Genomic DNA, 16,753 nt, shown 5'->3' with positions numbered 1-16,753 from the left:
GGCAGAGCCAGGCCAGCTCCCAGGGTCTTTCCAGGGTCTTCCCCTTTGTGGGACCTGCCTCCCTGGCTCCGGCCATTTGTGGTGGTGCTATGGGTCATGGTGTCTCCAGGAGCCCCTGTAAAGCTGCTTCTTTCTCTCCCACTGAAGAAAACATATCAGGATGCAGGAGCGTGAGAATGACGTGATTATAGGCATAACCTTGAATCCACGCTAGAAGAAGAAATTCAAATCATTGGTGTTCTTTGGTACATGGGCAGTTCACCATTCAATCAGCAAATATTGACTGAATGCCCACTATATGGACAGCCACTGTTGTGGATGCTGAGGGTAACAGGGAACAGCATAAAGACCCTGTCCTTGTCACGATTATATTTTAGTGGGAGAAGGCAGACAATACAAAAATTAAAAAGGCATATAAATAAATGACAGAGCATGTTAGGTGACAAATATTCTGGGACAAAACAGATCAGAGTAAGGGGGATTGGAAGTGGGGGCACTGAGTGGGGACATGCCAATTTTTAAAAAGCTGGTCAGCCTAGTGTTCCCTGAGAGGGGAATGCATGGGCAATGAATTGATGGAGATGAGGGAGTCAGCCAAGCAGATGCCTAAGGAAGAGCATCCTCAGCGGAGGGAACCTTCAGTGCAAAGGCCTTTAGTCACTAGTCCACCTGAGATGTTTGGGACGCAGCAAAGGGGCCGGGGAGATGGCACTGGATGTTTTTGTAGGAGGTGAGGTCAGAGGTCTGGGGACCAGGTTGTTAGAGTCTTGTAGTCATTGCAAGCATTTGGCTTGCACCCTGGGCTTTTTCATCTAACACCACAGAGATCTTTCTGTAATAGCACATAAAGACCCTTCTTTGTTTTGTCAGCTGCGTAATATTCCACTGTGCATGTGCTCTGTGTTTTACTTAACTTGTATTTCAAATAAAATGGACATTTGTTTCCAATCTTTTGCTATTTCCAAAAATGCTGCAGTGAATAACCTGTGCATATACTGTTTTTATTTGTGCAAATCTGTCTGTAGGACAAATGTCTAGAAACAGAATTGCTGGGTGGAAGAGTATATGCATATAAAATTTTGATAGTGTCAAAGTGGCCTCCGTGAGGGTTGTACTAATGGACACTTGCAGCCAGCAATTTGGTTAGGGGCCAGGAGGAGGCTACCTCTCCCTTCGCTGTGTGTCCTCCAGATGTGAGCTGCTGTTAGGTGCCCGTTATTTCCTTTACTCCTCATGGCTCCTTGAGCTGAGTGGTCTTGGTCCTATTTCTCAGATGAGGAAACGGGCACAGAGAGGTGAAGTAACCTGCCAGGGTTTACACAGCCAGGTAGGTGTAGAGCCTGGATTCTGATGCCACCATATCTGAACATGGCTTCACGAGGGCAGAAGTCTGAGGAGCCCTGGCTCCCTGCCCCACAAAAGTGTTAAGTCCCCTGAGAATAGGGGCTGTTTTAAAATGGAAAGCCTGACTGCTGAGCTCTGCTTACTGCTGCGGCTGCATCCTGGAGACCCTGGCCGGCCAGCAGCGGGTGGGAAGAAGCCAGCCCGAGGGACCTGGAGCCACAGTGGCCCAGGTGGCTGGCCCTGGCCTCCCCTTTTTGTCCCTTCTCATCACCTGCCCCAGTGGACAGACCCGGCAGGCTGTGCTCTAGCTAATTCTGCTCTGGGTGAGGAACTCCTCGTCGCCGTCTGCTGGGTCAGCTTGCTCTAGGGGTTGGGTTTCAGCATTTCACTGATGAAAATAAATCAGCCTCTTTATTGCCCTGTATGGCCCTCGGAACCTCTGCAGTCTGGCGTGTATTTCCAGACTTCCTGTAAATCACTTGTTTTTGTCCTAGCCCCTAGGGGCTCTGTGGCTGCTGCAGAAATAGCCTCGAACATGAGTGGAGCCTAGAGACACTCAGGCAGGACCGAGCAAGGGAAGAGAAACAGGTGCCCAGAGCCCAGGTGCTCAGGAATCCAGGCAGTGCCAGGCTGAGCATCTTCTCTGAGTAGATCCTTGGGCATTGAGAGCTTGCCAGGAGGTCAAGGATCATCCAGTTGTACTCTCCCATTGCACAGAGGGGTAAACTGAGGCCCATCTGAGATCACTTCTTAGTGCTCTGGTCCCTGGACCCCCAGTCTCCTGCTGTTGCTCCCAGATGACTCCTCCTTTAGGTCTGTTTCTTGTGCAGTGGCCCGTTAGGGAAATGGAATCAGAGTTGCCGAGAATGGGTTGCAGCTGCTGCAGGTAGGGTAGGGGTCTGACAGCCGGGAGAGCTGTCTCACGTTTGAGGGATAGGAGGAAGGGGGACTGGTGTCAGGACTGGATTTCCTTGAGGCTGAGATGGGTTCTTCTGCCCCATACATTTGTCTAAATGGGGTGAGTGACCGTGATGGACGGACGCTGGAGAACAGGCGCCTCTGGGGACTCTGACAAGGCCCCGGCAGGTTCTGTGTGCAGGCCCCAAACTCCAGCTTCTTCCCTCCCTTTCTCTGCTCGAGCATTATTTGTGCCCACAAGACTCCCTAGTGGGGACATGGAGCATTGTGCCCCCGATGGCAAACCTGCTGGGCTGTTCTCCAGCCCTGAGAGGTTTACCCAGGCCAGGGTGCGGGCTTTCTTTTTCTGGGAAGTGGCCGTAGAGCTGTCTGTGGGTGGGAGCCAAGAGCTTCTGACTGCCTTTCTCGTCCTCGACCCAATCTTTACATCACCTCAGCAAGTCAATGCCCTGACGCTTGTTAGAGACTCTCGCCTTCTGTTTCCTTGATTGCTTTAAAAAAAAAAACTGTTAGTAGCAAAGTGTTCTTTGATGTTTGTTCTTCTCCTTCTCTAGGGGCAGTGAGATCAGATTTTGATATGAAAGCTCAAAGCTTTTCAGATCTTTCCTTCTTCCTTCCTGCCCCGACTCCCCCCACTGGTTATCTGTACACTGCCTGAGAAGCTTCGAGAACCGGGCACACGCTCTTCACGTGACACAGGGATAGAACCCTGGGTGGTGCCCTGGTTCCTGGCTCCCGTCCAGGCTTGTGCCCCATGATGTGTAGCTTCTGTGGGTCAGGAGAGGCACTTCCAGATGGTTTCTTTGCAGCAGGGACCTCCTGCTCTGGCCTGCACTGCTCACGGTTCTGAACGTGAGCACGGTTGCCCGGGAGACTCCCTGGATGCCTACACGGTCCTCCTTGTACTCATGCACGTGGACGGACCCATTTGGGAAAGGAAGCAGAGCCCCCCCCAGATCTGCCACACACACCAACACACGCTAGAACCCTGTCCACCTTCACCCCCCAGCAGTGCTGGGAACTGTCCCTGGAACTACATGGCCAGTTTGGTAACCAGTACTTTGGCGTGGTACTTTTTTCAAAAGAGTTAAAAAAATTATTTTTTAAAGATTTATTTATTTAATTTTAGAGATAGGGGAAGGGAGGGAGACAGAGAGGAAAACATTAATATGTGGTTGCCTTCTGTGCGTCCCCTACTGGGGACTTGGCCTGCAACCCAGGCATGTTCCCTGACTGGGAATTGAACCAGTGACCTTTAGGCCACACTCAATCCACTGAGCCACAGCAGCCAGGGCTACGTGTGGTACTTAATAGGGCTGTTTTGTGTTAAGAATGGGGATGGACCCTAAGTGCAGAGATGGGTTCATAGTCTGAATTTGGAACCAGTTCTGAAACAGTTCCCTGCTAATTTCCAGAAATGCTCTGAGCCCTGGAAGTTTAGGATAAGTGCCTGGAACTCCCAGGGTGCCACTCTGCGGGGGACACCACTCTGATGGGGGCAGTGCTCCGATGGGGACAGCACTCACCAGGGCGGTGGTGTCCGACTCTTTCTAAATCAGCACTGTGATTTTATCATCGCTCCCCACTCCCTCCTTCTTGTCCAGTCCTCCAGACTCACACCCTTTGTCCATCCACCTCTTTTTGATTCCTCCTTCCTCCCTGGGATGCAGAGGGAGCCTGAGTGTCAGGTTCCTTCTGGCAGTGTGACCTGGAACACGCTGCAACCTCTGAGCCTCAACTGTGGAAGCAAATGAAAGAAGGTGCATTAAAGTGCAGACACAGAGTCAACTTGTCTCCCCTGTTCTGGTGCACTCTCTCCTCCTTCCTGGCTCCCAGTCCAATCTGGGCCCGCTCCCCAAGCTGCCTCTGTCCTTCCCAAATCAGGACCTGTTGCAGATGGGGGTCCCTGCCCCAGGAGGCAATAAGAATGGGGAGAGGCAGGAGGGAGGTGAGTGGATACACCCCTGACCCTTGTCCAACTCGGACATCTGCCTGGGGGTTGACAGTTCCCTTCCAGAGTAATCCTTTTGCACCCTCACTTCTGCCCAACCCTCAGAGAACACGTCTCCAAGGCTGCCCTGTCCACGGTCTTCCAGGGGGGAGTGCAGACACCCTGGAAGCCTGGGACCGTGGGAGGGGTGCCCACAGCCCTGAGCTTCCGGCCCACCTCCTTCCGCCTTCCCTGAGCTGGAAGGCAGAGAGCTGAGCCTGCAGAGGCCTGTGGGTATTTCCACTGAGGTGCTCCCTGAGCTCCTCCCTCTCCCAACTGACACCTTGACACTTGGGAAACCCAGGCCTTTCGCCTCCTGCTTCTCCTTAGAATGATTGGATGGCTGGATGGTTGGACTGGTTTGTCCAAAATGTGTTCTCACAACCCTCCTACCCTGGGAGAGTTGGAAGTCCTCCTGAACCTCGTTTGAAGCCTGAGGCATGGAACCCCTCTCTCCGCTGCTCATTCTTATGACTTCTCTGAATCCTTTGACACTGGTCTGGGAACCTGCCCATCTCAACAAAGATACAGTTGCGATAGTGCAGGGACCAGCCTGCAGGGCCCTGGGTGCCATTTTTATTCTAACTCATACTTTCTTTCTTTACTACCCAAGAGAAACCCGCAGAGAGTGGTGCTGGCCATGCGGAGGGGCCGGGATGAGGCATCTGCTCAGGAAGGGTGAAGAAGGTAGCCTTTGGCAGCTTCTTCCCGAGCCTGTATTGCCAGACCTGCCTTTGAAAAGCGGGGCTCCGGGGTGGGGTGGCCACGAAGCACTTCGGGGTTGCACACTGACTGGGTCCCTGGCAAGGGGACACCAGGCACTAAAGCTCCCCTACCCCACAGGCCATCTCAGCAGCTCTAGGAGTTAGGTTGGGACATTTGATTGTTGTGCAAGTAAGTCACCAAAAACATGCAAATTAAGAGTTGGCATCTGGTGTTCTGCTGTCAGTGAGGGACTTCTGGCACATTTTAGGGCACACCAGGATGATGATGGGGTGACTTTGGGCAGGTTGTGTGGGTTTTGCTGACGAGACCGCTTCAGACATGGGTAGTTGGGCATGAGGGTGGACATCGCTAGTACTCCAAAAGCTTTTTTCCCTGCCATTCATGATTTTCAGATAGGAACAAACTGAATACCAATAGCCAGTCAATTGGAGGCATCTCAGATGGCCCAGTGGATCAATATCCTGGGCCAGGTGCCCACTGGCCGTCCCAAAGGCAAGCCTCAAAAATTGTCTAGGTGGCTGGACCAGAACCCAAAGATTTACACTGAGACTCTCATTTTGGGGTTCCTGTCCCCCTCACTGAGACCTTCCCAGGTGACACTCCAGCCCCTCTGTTTAGGCCCCATGGTTACCTCTGGGAAGTACAGGGCCTTTGTGGCCCCCCCGCCTCCCCTTTTATAAGCCAAGGCAGTGTCCTGGCTCCTAGACTCTGCCCCGTGGAGGGGAAGGGGGGGGAGAGGAAAAAAAAGATTTCCACCTTATTGTTCAGCAGCTGGAAAATTGTTGTCATCTGTTCTGCCTTTCATTTGCTGAGAGTGGAAAAAAAATGGAAAAATTTGGGGAAATAAATCTCAGTACCCTCCTAGGAACTCTCGCCCCTCTCTCTCTCCCTCGAATCCCTGCCGCTTTGCTCCCTGGTTTTCTCTTCCCACTTCTCTGGGTACTGGGGCTGTGATAGGCTTGGGACTGGGGCTGGACTGGGATGGGGCTGTCGCTGTCACTGGGCTAGGATTGAGCTGGGGTTGGAACTGGGTTGAGCTGGGGCTGCAACGGGGCAGAGGCAGGGGCTGGAGCTGAGCGGCCACTTCGAACTCCATGTGGAGCGTTTGGGAAGCCACTGTGATGTCATTCAAGAGCTGCATAGCTACAGGATGATAAGTGAAGCCCTGGGGACCCAGCTGGCTGAAATTACAGACAGAGTTTTATCCCACTGGCTTCCTACAAGCCAGAGTGAGGCAGAGCCGGGAGGGGGAGAGAGTGAGAGAGAGAGAGGGAGAGAGGGAGAAGGAAAGAGGTAGAGAGAGAGCGCGGGGCTGGAGGGAGGGAGTGGTGTGTGTACACGGGCAGGCAGGCTCCTCCCACCGCTGACAGTCCCAGTGAGCCGGAGTAGGACACAGACCGAGCTGGAGCTGCAGCCATGTAGGAATTATTTGAAACTTGAGGCACAAGGAGCAGAGATCAAATCAGAGCGGTTCTTTCCCCGCCCCTTTCTCCCTCTCTGTCCAGAGGGTAAGTGTCTGTCGGGCGGCTGTTTTGCCTCTGTGTGTCCTTGTGTGGCTCTCTGCTGGATCTGGGGAGAGGGTGGTGGGGCTTCTCTGCCCTCAGTCCTGGATTTGCCACCGAGCGGGGAAAGGCGTGAGGCTGTGCAGGGTTGTGACCCTCTGCACGGCCTTTGGAGGTGGATGTAGTGGACCTGGGATCCCCCCTTCAGAATTTGCTGCCCTTGGACATGTAAGAGCTGCCAACTCGGGTCTGAGGGGTGGCTGAGTTTTTGGGGGGCAGTGTGTTGGAGCCGGCCTCATTCTTTCGCGGTTACGGCTCATGATAGATGAGAATGGGGTGGGCAGAGGGAGCATAGTGGAGGCATGGAGACCCTTGAAACACTCCCAGCACGATGTTTATTCAGGACAACCCCTCTCCTTCTGGAGACTAAGCTTGGTGGCACCCCCGGTACTGACCATTCCCCCGCCGGCCTCCTGTGGGCTCCCATTCATGGCTTTCTCCCACCTCTGGCACAGCTCACGAGGGCTTGGCTGTCCCCTGGCCAGGGATTTCTGAGTGTCCAGGCGGGTGCCCTGGCCTGGCAGGGAAGGACTTCAGTTGTTGTGGGCTTGGAGCTATTTTTACCATCTTGAGTGCGTCTGTGATATCTGGTGCCCGGATAGGCTGAGGCGGGGAGTGGGGGTGTCAGGCTCTGGTTATAGTGCCCAGTGTGGGAGCTGAGGGCCAGGAGGCTGGCCCTGCAAGGTCATGGCTAATCGTGTCGTGTGACCTGGGCTGGTCACTCACCCTCCAGGCCCTGGTCCCTTGGGTCTGAAATAAAGGTCACAATCAAGCTTTCTGTTCCTACGCCTTTTCTCTGGAGAAATGCAAGTAAGATGGTATCTGTGCAGAGTACTGTGGGTCCTTCCTGAGGAAGGCCTGGGGACACATCCCTCATCATCACTTGACGGAAACCTCATCTATTATATTGTGAGGATCTTGGTCCGTAGCCATATAGTTGGAGAGCACCCCTCCTGCCCCCACCCTGCCAGGCTCCTCCAGCTACCTTCACCTTGAAGGCCATTAAGGGGAGAGCGCTGAACTTGTAGTCAGAAAGACAAGTCCTTTTGTATCTTTGAGCTGGGTGACTTTGGAGGGGGCCCCAGCACCTTCACTTTTCTGCAACATGACAGGTGGACGGTGGAGGAATGGGCCCTTCAGACCCTTTGGCTCTGAAAATCCCATGGTTTGTTAAACGTTCTCTTGGCTCTGCTGACTTCCCAGTCCCTCTCAGATCTTAGTTCTGTTGCCCAGAGGGCCCGGAGGTGCCAGTGGGAGGGGCTGTAGTTTCCATTTCGATTTCAATGCTGACTTTTTCCATGTTCAAGGCCCACAGGCTGAGATTCAGACTGGGCTCCGTTCGGGCATTGGGCCTCTTGCCACCTTCTTTCTTTCTCGGTAGAATGGAGGAGGCGGCAGGGGTGGGGCCCTAGCCACCCACCCTTCCTGGGCCCACAGCAGCAGGTTGTGGTGAGGCTGGTGAGGTCACCTGTACAGGAGATAGAGCCGTGCATGGAAACATTGACAGCAGCCCTGAGAAGAATCTCGTTCTCCTCTGTCCACTGTCTGAAAACACAGTGTGTTCCCTCTGAGTGCTGTTAAGCATCAGGAAAGACAGGTGTCTGTTTGCCAAGCCTGGACCCATCTGTCCCCACCCACAGGGCCCAAGGCCCATGCTTGGCAGCATGGAATCTGTTGACACCCTCTGATGTGAACCAAGTTCTGTGGGCTGCACCTGTCTTCTGCCCTCTTTGCTTGGCAGAGGCTGTGGCTCCCCTTCAGAGACGTTTCTTCAACCCTAAATTCTGCTGATCTTCAGAACCCCCGAGGAAGCCCATTCCCATTTAGAGAAGTGCCAGAACTCTCTGCAGGCTGTGATGAACCAAGGGCTACCTTGATCGCCAGCTGGCTATGGCATAGGGAGGTTGGCATGGGTGGAAGCCAGGACTGGGGTCTAGAAGGTCTCTGTGCCATTGCCAGAGTGCCTCAGGAAGACCCCAGGTCAAACTTGAGCCATGGGGCTGCGGTTCTCCACCGCTCTCTCCATCCTCACCTCCTCACATGCACCTCCCCTGGGCCAGCTAAAACCCGGTGGGTTGCTCTGGGCTGGACCCCTTCTCGAGCTCCTCCACTGGAAAGCTTTCCTTGCTGTGTGTTCTCCCATTTCTGTTGGGTGGAGCCTGACATTCTTCACAGAAGCCCCAGGTGATGGGGAGGGATCCCCAGAAGCAACATGCTTTTAAATATGTACCTTTTCATTTAAGGTTCATAGATGGACTCTGGTTGTCCATCACCCCCCCCCCCGAAATTATGTGCCAAGAATTGTGTCTGTGCACGTTGTTTAGGAAATTAGTCTAGTTCATTAGCTCTCCCAAAAGGTCCCTGGTGTAAGAGAGATCATGTCTGCTGGAGTGGCATGTGGCTGGGGAATTCTGTGGAGGGTGTCATGGGGTAGGCTCTGGCCCAGCCAGTTTATAGGGACCTCCCCTGTGCCCAGCCTGTGCTACCACCAACTCTGTAGAACACCCCTCTCTCATGATATTTTTGGCTGCAGAGCCTCTGCTTCCCTTTTGGGAGAAGCTTGTGGTCTGCCTCGAACCCCTGAGTTTTCCCTTCTCTGAGTGGCAATGGGAGAAGAGTGTCTCAGTGGCTGAAAGGATTATACAAATCTTTCTGGGCTATTTAATGTAACTCGAGGAGCATTTAGGGAACACCTACTGTGTGCCAGGCACTGTGCTCTGTAGGACCATCCTGTATAAGGCATGCTGCTTATGCATTGAACTCCAAGAGGCACTGTTCACATGGTCCATGTTGTGAATGGTGCCATCTGGGAACTAGGCACTGGGGAGAGAGAGAAACAAAGGCCTTTCCTCAAGGAGCCCTCAGCTTAGTGGGGAAGACAAACATGGACAACAATGACTGTCCAGTATGTGACCGATGTTCCAGTTGACATCTACAAAGGGCATTGGGAATGTGCCCTTTGTAGTGTCTACATCTCAGAGGTTGATCTGAGTCTGGAGGTCTGTAGGAAAGGGCTTAGGCCAAGGAAGGCTTCCCAGAGAAGTTCAAACTGAGCCTGAAGCAGGAAGAAGAGGTTTGCTAGGGAGGTTGGGAGTGGTGGAGGCAGGGTGAGGAAGGGCCTTCGGGAGAGGGAACAGCATGTGGTACAGAGTAGGGAAGAACATATAAGCAGTAAGAGTAGAGTGGGGGGTGGGCTGTGGGGTATGGAGGACAGTGAAGGTTAGGCTTCAAATGGCAGGCAAGGGCTGGGTGAGAAAAGGTCTGGTGTGCCCAGCAGGGGGGATGTGGCACTTTACTTTGGGTTATGAGAGCTGTTGAAATGGAAAGAGGAGGATGTTCCAGGCCGAGCTCAAGGTACTTAGCTCCTGAATCCTGTCACTCAGCAAAGCTGTACGTATGCTTTCAAGTGTCTATGAAGCCAGGTCCTGCACGGTTAAGTGGTTGAGCAAGCTGAGTTGCCATTTAGATGGAGATCATTTTTCTGAATGATGAGTGTGTCTGCCTGAGGGGTGGGGTGGGAGGGGGTGCCTCCCTTCTATCTCCTCTCCAGAAGCACATCCCTATGGCTTCCCTGGTTCTTAGCTCCATCCTCTGGCTCCCATGTTGCATCTTCACATCCGCAGCCCTGACCTCAGCCTGGCACCCTCTGTGGTTGGAGGAGAGTCTGTGGCTAAAGGGTTAAGGTGTCCAGAACTTGCTCTCCTGGTTGCTGCTTGGCCAAGCCTCAGTCTTTGTCAAAGGTCACTTACCTCCCAGACACACACGGCCTTTAATGCACCATTCCCACATTTAAGGAGCTAGATTTCCCCCCCACTGCTAGGGCCCCTGTCTGCCTCCAAACCATCTGTGTTTGGGGTGGGCCCGGTGCTTCTACCTATTGGAAAGCACTGATTTTCCTCCACAGTGGTTGGTCATCACTGCTCTGGGTGATGCATTTTAATGGAGCATTATTCTGCTGAGTGTGGACTCAAAGGACTTTTTATCATGAAGCGTCCCATCCTGAGGACCTTAACAAATCGGTCACAGTCCAAAACAGACCTGCTGTTGGACAGCGAGGAGTCTCTCCTCATTGAGTCATCGCCAAAGGAGACTTCTTTCTTGTAGTCAACCAGCCTTTCATTCTCCGTGGCTGGGCCCTTTGTCCCAACATCTCAGTAAATGAAATCTCCCCACTTGGCATGGGTAAGAGAAGCAGGGGTCCTTAACCTGGGAACTCAGAATGCTGGCCACTGGGTCAGGGTTTCTCAAGACACTACCTACCCATGTGTGCACCAAAACCCCAGGGAGCTAGGTAACATGCAGACTCTTGGCTTCACCCCAGATCTAGGAGAGAAAATCTGTGGAGGTGAGGACCCATAGTCTTCATTTCTAAACAAGCCCCAGAGGAGGTTCTTAGGAACATAAGAATTAGAGAATAACTGCCCTGAGTCCCTATCGTCTTCATATCCATGTTTATTTCTTTCATTCTTTATTAAGTGTGTGGTCAGACAGGGCCTTCCTTTCCTGCATTCCGGCCTGCACTGTGCTTCTAGCGTTTACTGGAGGGAGCCTGGGGAGCAGGTCCACATCCAAGTCAGCTGGGGATTTTCCTCAGCGCTTTCCAAAACATGACTCGCACATCTGGATTACGGCCGCCGTGGAGTGAGGGCTTCTTGGTGCAATCAAACTCAGCATCGAGGGTGGAGTCCAGGCCCTCGAGCAGCTAGCTGCTGGGGAGAACCAGGAGACACATGCAGACAAAACAAGCGGGGCCTTGAAAAGACTGTGGACTTCTCAACTTCCCTAGAGAAGTGGGTAGGGAGATGGCCCGGGAGACATGATGTCCAGTCTGGCTGGAGATTGGGGCCTGGGAGCTCGGCACCCTGGCCTGTATGTAACTTGTGCTTCCCCCGCAGTTTGTTCTCCCAGTCCATTGTCATCCGTGCCAGTACCCACAGCCCCAGCCAGGCAGGTTCCTCCCTCTGTCCCTTGCCCCTCTTCTACTAGGTGTACAACCTCCATTCTTTGTGGGCCATCTGAGCTGTTTTTTTAACCCAAATTGGCCATCCTTTGGAGGCTGCTGGGACTTCGAGATGCATCTGGTAGCCCCTAGTTTTAGAACCCTTATCCTCTGCAAGCCCCCCACTCTTCCTCCCCTATTCTTTCTCACCCCTCTCCTTCCTCTGCCTGCCTCTCTCTTTTGTCCTTCCTGCCTTAATAGATTGAAACCGACCTTGTGTTCCGGCTTCTTGTGGTCCTGGTAAATAGCTCTTAATGTGTCCGTGGTGGATGGCAGAGAAGGTGTGGGGGGCAGGGGACACTTACTTTCATTTCTGATGGGAGGGGCAGGGGTAGGTGCTCCACAGGTCCTGCTGGTATGTTGGGGTTACGCAGCAGAGCCCTCACAGGGGCTGGACAGACCTGGGACTGGCCTCTCCTTAGTTTCTCCCCTTGATATGCAAAGGGAGGTGACCAGTGAAGGCTACAGCACACCCTGGAGCATTCGGCCAGCACCGGGCAGTTGGGAACAGCTGGACCCTTCTTTGAGGATGGAAATAGACCTTTCCATTTGTATTAAACAAACAGGATTTAATTACACAATTTACACTTCTTCGATTTTCTTACTAAGACTTAGTAGCGTGGCACTTAGCGTTCCTGATGTTGTGGCTGCAAGTAGTAGCCCATTTGGGGGTAAATTACATGGCAGAATCAGTTTAATATTGATGTTTTCAAAATCAATGAAGAACGGGGTCTGGCCAGCAGAGCCAGGATGTCAGGTAATGGGAATCGGAGCGAATTCTCCCTCCCGGCCTCGGGAATGCGTTCTTAGCTCTCCTGCCAACATCTCTCCTTTTACTCACCCAAGTGAAGTGCTGGATTGGGCCTGCTTTCTCGTGGAAGGAAGTAGTACTCTCAGATTTGCACCGGGTGCTTCTCATGGCCTTCTGCATGCCAATGGGGAGGCACAGAATACCCCACGCTTTGCTTTGTTGTCTCCCCACTTCCCAGAACAGGTGAGCATGGGCTTGGGGGACTAGAGGTGCAGGGCATGCAGGAGGTCCCTGGCCTGGGAGGAACATTCTGGCATCTCCTGGTATTGCTGAGTGGGACCATGTGTCTGCATCTCCATGGCCAGCAACATTGCAGGTGCAGTGAGAAGGAGGGTCAGCTCTTCAGACTTCCACTAACTGGCATGAGGGGTCCATCCTCATGGGAACGACCCCTGGAAATCTGAGTGGGTGTGAGGCTCCTGTCTTTAGTGCTTTTCTTCTCTGGAAACAGCCAGCTGGGGTCTCTTTCTTTTTGTGTAGCAAGGCACTCTTTGGAGGGACATGCATGAGGGGCAGGCTCTCTCATCTGACAGTGCTTGTCCCTGTAGGGATGCTGACAGATGAGTTGGCAGAGGCAGCCATGCCTGCAAAGCAGCCTCTTAGCAGCAGCCTTTGGGGGTCCCAGCACAAGGTGCAGGCTGTTGGAGATTCAGCCCTATCTCAGCCCAAACCCCTTTCCCATTCGGACCGACCCCATCCCCGTGAGCCCTGGGCTGTGGCAACGCTCCAGCCCGTGCCACTGGGTTTCTGCTGCTGGTTGAGGCCCCAAATCTGCAGGGAAAACTCTTCAGAGAGATGGTTCTGAAGAGTTAAGTAAAAGGGCATCCAGCCCTGGGGTGTGTGTGTGGACCATGCGCCCTGTTGGGCATCTCTGTGTCGCGCTCACCCAGTGACATCACTTGGTTGGCTTGTGGTCTGTGTGTGTGTGTGCCAATCAGGATGTTCCTGTTTTGTGGTTGTCTGATCACTTGTTTTTGGCCGTGGGTTTCTGTATGAGTGTTTATTTTTAGAGGCTGCCACTTCTGGCCCAAGGGCTGATCCTTGGGCATGGTGGGAGTCTGTGTTTTCTGAAATGTTTGTGGCTTTAAATTTAAGTATTTATCTTGGGGTATTGCTGCCTTTTATGTGTTCCTTCTAGTGTGTGTGTATGTGTGTGTGTGAGAGAGAAAGAGAGACGAGATCCAGTGTAGAGTAGTAAAAAGTATGTGTGCCCTTTGAAGTTCTGATTTTAAATGAGCTTGGATTCTAATTTAGTTTTATTTCAGTTGTCGTACGTTAATTCTGATGTAAAGCCGCAGCTCTGTCAGGTACTGTATGTTTGGGAACAAATGGCTTTACCTCTTGGAATCTCAGTTTCTCCATCTTTAAAAGAGGCACACGCTGCCTACAGGATGAGAAGCGAAGTGTGTGTAAGGTCTGTGGCCAAGTGTTTGGCGCATAATAGATACTGGCTGCACGTTAGCTACTACTACTACTACTATTGTTATTACTTGTATTTGCACACTTGTATCCACAGCATGCTTTCTGACTGGGGGAACCAGCATGTCTAATGTGGGTGAATTCTGGGTGTTTGATTTGGGTGGTTCAGGGTTGGCACGTGGGTCTCTGGGTGTCTTTGTGTCGGGTTTTCTGTGTGTGTACGCGCGCGCGCGTGTGTGTGCGTGATTGCTGGTGTCTGCTCTGGGGTTTGGGCAGTATTTGGGAGGGGCTCTCTTCTTTGGCCAATTAGGGGACTGCCCTGGAAGGTGCCTGTGGGTGCTTGTCCGTGTGTGTGTGTGTGTGTGTGTGTGTGTGTGTCTGTGTGAGCGTTGGGCTGGGAACTGGGCTGCTGATTGTACAGGGTGTGAAATCACTGAGTTCCTTTGGGCGGGGCGAGTTCTTCGCCCCTGAGTCAGCCCTTTGGCCTTGAGCCACCCAGCATTCACTTTTTCCTTTCAGAGAAAGTATTGCTCATGGGGGCCCCCAGAGCTGCCTGTAGACAAAATGACACAGAGGACACCTCTTCCTGGATGAAAGCCTCTGCTTTTTGTTCTTGATCCCTAAGATGCTTCCCCCACCCCTGTCCCTTTCCAGAAACCTTCATGGGCCCCAGCATTCAGAGTGAACGTGTATCCCCTTTGACATGGGGCCTGCTGGCTTTGCTGAACACCACCTTGGCCCGGAGCTTCCAGGTTCTTGGAAAGTTAGCAAGATGCCAGACGCAGATTTTAAACTGGGCATCTTGCCCCCCAGGACCCCCTGCCCAATCCTAGGCTCTACTGCCTGACCCTGAATCTTGATTTGCCATGGGTTCTGCCCAAAAGCCTAGGGTAGGGTCCTTTGGTCCTAAAAGTCACTTCAGCTCTATCCCAGGGAACTGGGAAGAAGTTTTAGGATCCAGGGAAGGAGGAAGGTGTCCTCGCCTCCCACTGACATCTGCCGTCTGTCGCTCCTTTTCTTGCAGAGGTTGTGGGACACACTCAGGGGCCGCTGGACGGGAGCCTGTATGCCAAGGTGAAGAAGAAGGACTCCTTGCACGGCAGCACTGGGGCCGTCAACACCACACGTCCTGCCCTGTCGGCCACCCCCAACCACGTGGAGCATACCCTGTCCGTGAGCAGTGACTCGGGCAACTCCACAGCATCCACCAAGACAGACAAGACCGATGAGCCTGCCCCCGGCCCCTCCAGTGCCCCTGCTGCCCTGAGTCCCGAGGAGAAGCGTGAGCTGGACCGCCTGCTCAGTGGCTTTGGCTTAGAGCGAGAGAAGCCAGGCACCATGTACCACACACAGCATCTCCGGTCCCGCCTGGCGGGGGGCCCTGCTGCGCCCTCCTCTGTCCGCCACGTGGTCCCAGCCCAGGTTCATGTCAATGGTGGGGCCTTGGCATCTGAGCGGGAGACGGACATTCTGGACGATGAGCTGCCCAACCAGGATGGGCACAGTGTGGGCAGCATGGGCACACTGTCCTCCCTGGATGGGATCACCAACACTAGTGAGGCAGGCTACCCAGAAGCCCTGTCCCCACTCACCAATGGCCTGGACAAGCCCTACCCTGTGGAGCCGATGGTCAATGGTGGGGGTTATCCCTATGAGTCTGCCAGCCGCGCAGTGCCTGCCCACGCCAGCCACTTGGCCCCTATGCGGCCCTCCTACTCCGCACAGGAGAGTTTAGTTGGCTACCAGCGGGAGAGCCCCCACCCAACTTGGCCACAGCCAGTGACCACCTCTCACTATGGCCACGACCCCAGCAGTATGTTCCGCTCTCAGTCCTTTCCGGAAACTGAGCCCCAGCTGCCCCCAGCTCCGGCCCGGGGGGGAAGTAGTAGGGAGGCTGTGCAGAGGGGCCTCAACTCCTGGCAGCAACAGCAGCAGCAGCAGCAGCAGCCTCAGCCTCGCCCGCCTCCTCGCCAGCCTGAAAGAACCCACTTGGAAAGTCTTGGGCCCAGCAGGCCCAGCCCCCAGCCGTTGGCAGAGACCCCCATGCCTGGCCTCCCTGAGTTCCCAAGGGCAGCCTCCCAGCAGGAGATCGAGCAGTCTATTGAAGCCCTCAACATGCTGATGCTGGATCTGGAGCCGGCTGCGGCTGCCACCCCCCTGCACAAGTCCCAGAGTGTCCCTGGGGCCTGGCCAGGGGCCTCCCCACTCTCCTCCCAGCCTCTGTCCTGCTCCTCCTACCAGTCCCATCCACTGACCCAGTCCAGATCTGGCTACATCCCCAGCGGGCATTCCTTGGGAACCCCGGAGCCGGCCCTGCGAGCCTCGCTGGAGTCTGCCCCTCCTGGCAGGTCTTACTCACCTTATGATTACCAGCCCTGTCCAGCTGGGCCCAACCAGAGTTACCGTCCAAAGAGCCCAGCCTCTCCCTCCTCCTTGCCCGCCTTTCTTTCAACCACCTCCAACCCTCCAGTGCCTCAGCAGCCCCCGGCCTCTCTCCCTGGCCTCACCACTCAGCCTCAGCTCCCACCAAAGGAGGTGACTTCAGATCCATCCCGGACTCCCGAGGAGGAGCCCTTGAACCTGGAGGGACTGGTGGCCCACCGGGTAGCAGGTAAGATTCTCAAGGATCATTAGTGCTGGGTATCCCCTCCTTACTTTCTCCACATCTTCCTTCTTTGATCTTGATTTGTCCTGCTGGGGGAGGTGCAGGCACAGCCATCAAAACTCAGCAGACACAGCTTTGGCCTGAAGAGGTTGGTAGGAGCCCACACGCTAGCCATCCCTTCCTGCACTTATTGTCTGTTAGGCTACAAGGCAGACATTGGAATTGAAAGATCAATGTCTTTCAGTTTCTGTCCTCAAGGAGCTTACTGTCTAGTGAGGAGACAGGTGATTCTAACAGAAAGCAATGTGTGCCACAACATAGGTAGAGACCAAAGCCTCGGAGCCTGGGGAAAGCGAGACTTACCACCTAGGACAATCAG

At 53.9% G+C, this 16,753-nt stretch overlaps 1 protein-coding gene across 11 annotated transcripts in view; it reads left to right on the top strand.

The window, feature by feature from the left end:
- The window catches only part of TNS1 (tensin 1), a 158,641-nt gene that overhangs the window by 98,574 nt on the left and 43,314 nt on the right, over window positions 1-16,753 (top strand). For all 11 annotated transcript variants that reach the window (XM_037029103.1, XM_037029102.1, XM_037029109.1 and 8 more), the window contains one exon: window positions 14,794-16,380. In XM_037029103.1, the coding sequence (XP_036884998.1) occupies window positions 14,794-16,380 (1,587 nt within the window). The remainder of the gene's footprint in view (window positions 1-14,793; window positions 16,381-16,753) is intronic.

The sequence above is a fragment of the Sturnira hondurensis genome, unplaced genomic scaffold, assembly GCF_014824575.4.
Source record: "Sturnira hondurensis isolate 20B ecotype Veracruz unplaced genomic scaffold, ASM1482457v3 Scaffold0020237, whole genome shotgun sequence".
In the NCBI taxonomy this organism is placed as follows: Eukaryota; Metazoa; Chordata; class Mammalia; order Chiroptera; family Phyllostomidae; genus Sturnira; species Sturnira hondurensis.
Note: the sequence above shows the minus strand (reverse complement) of the source record. Positions and strands in the feature narration are given on the sequence as shown.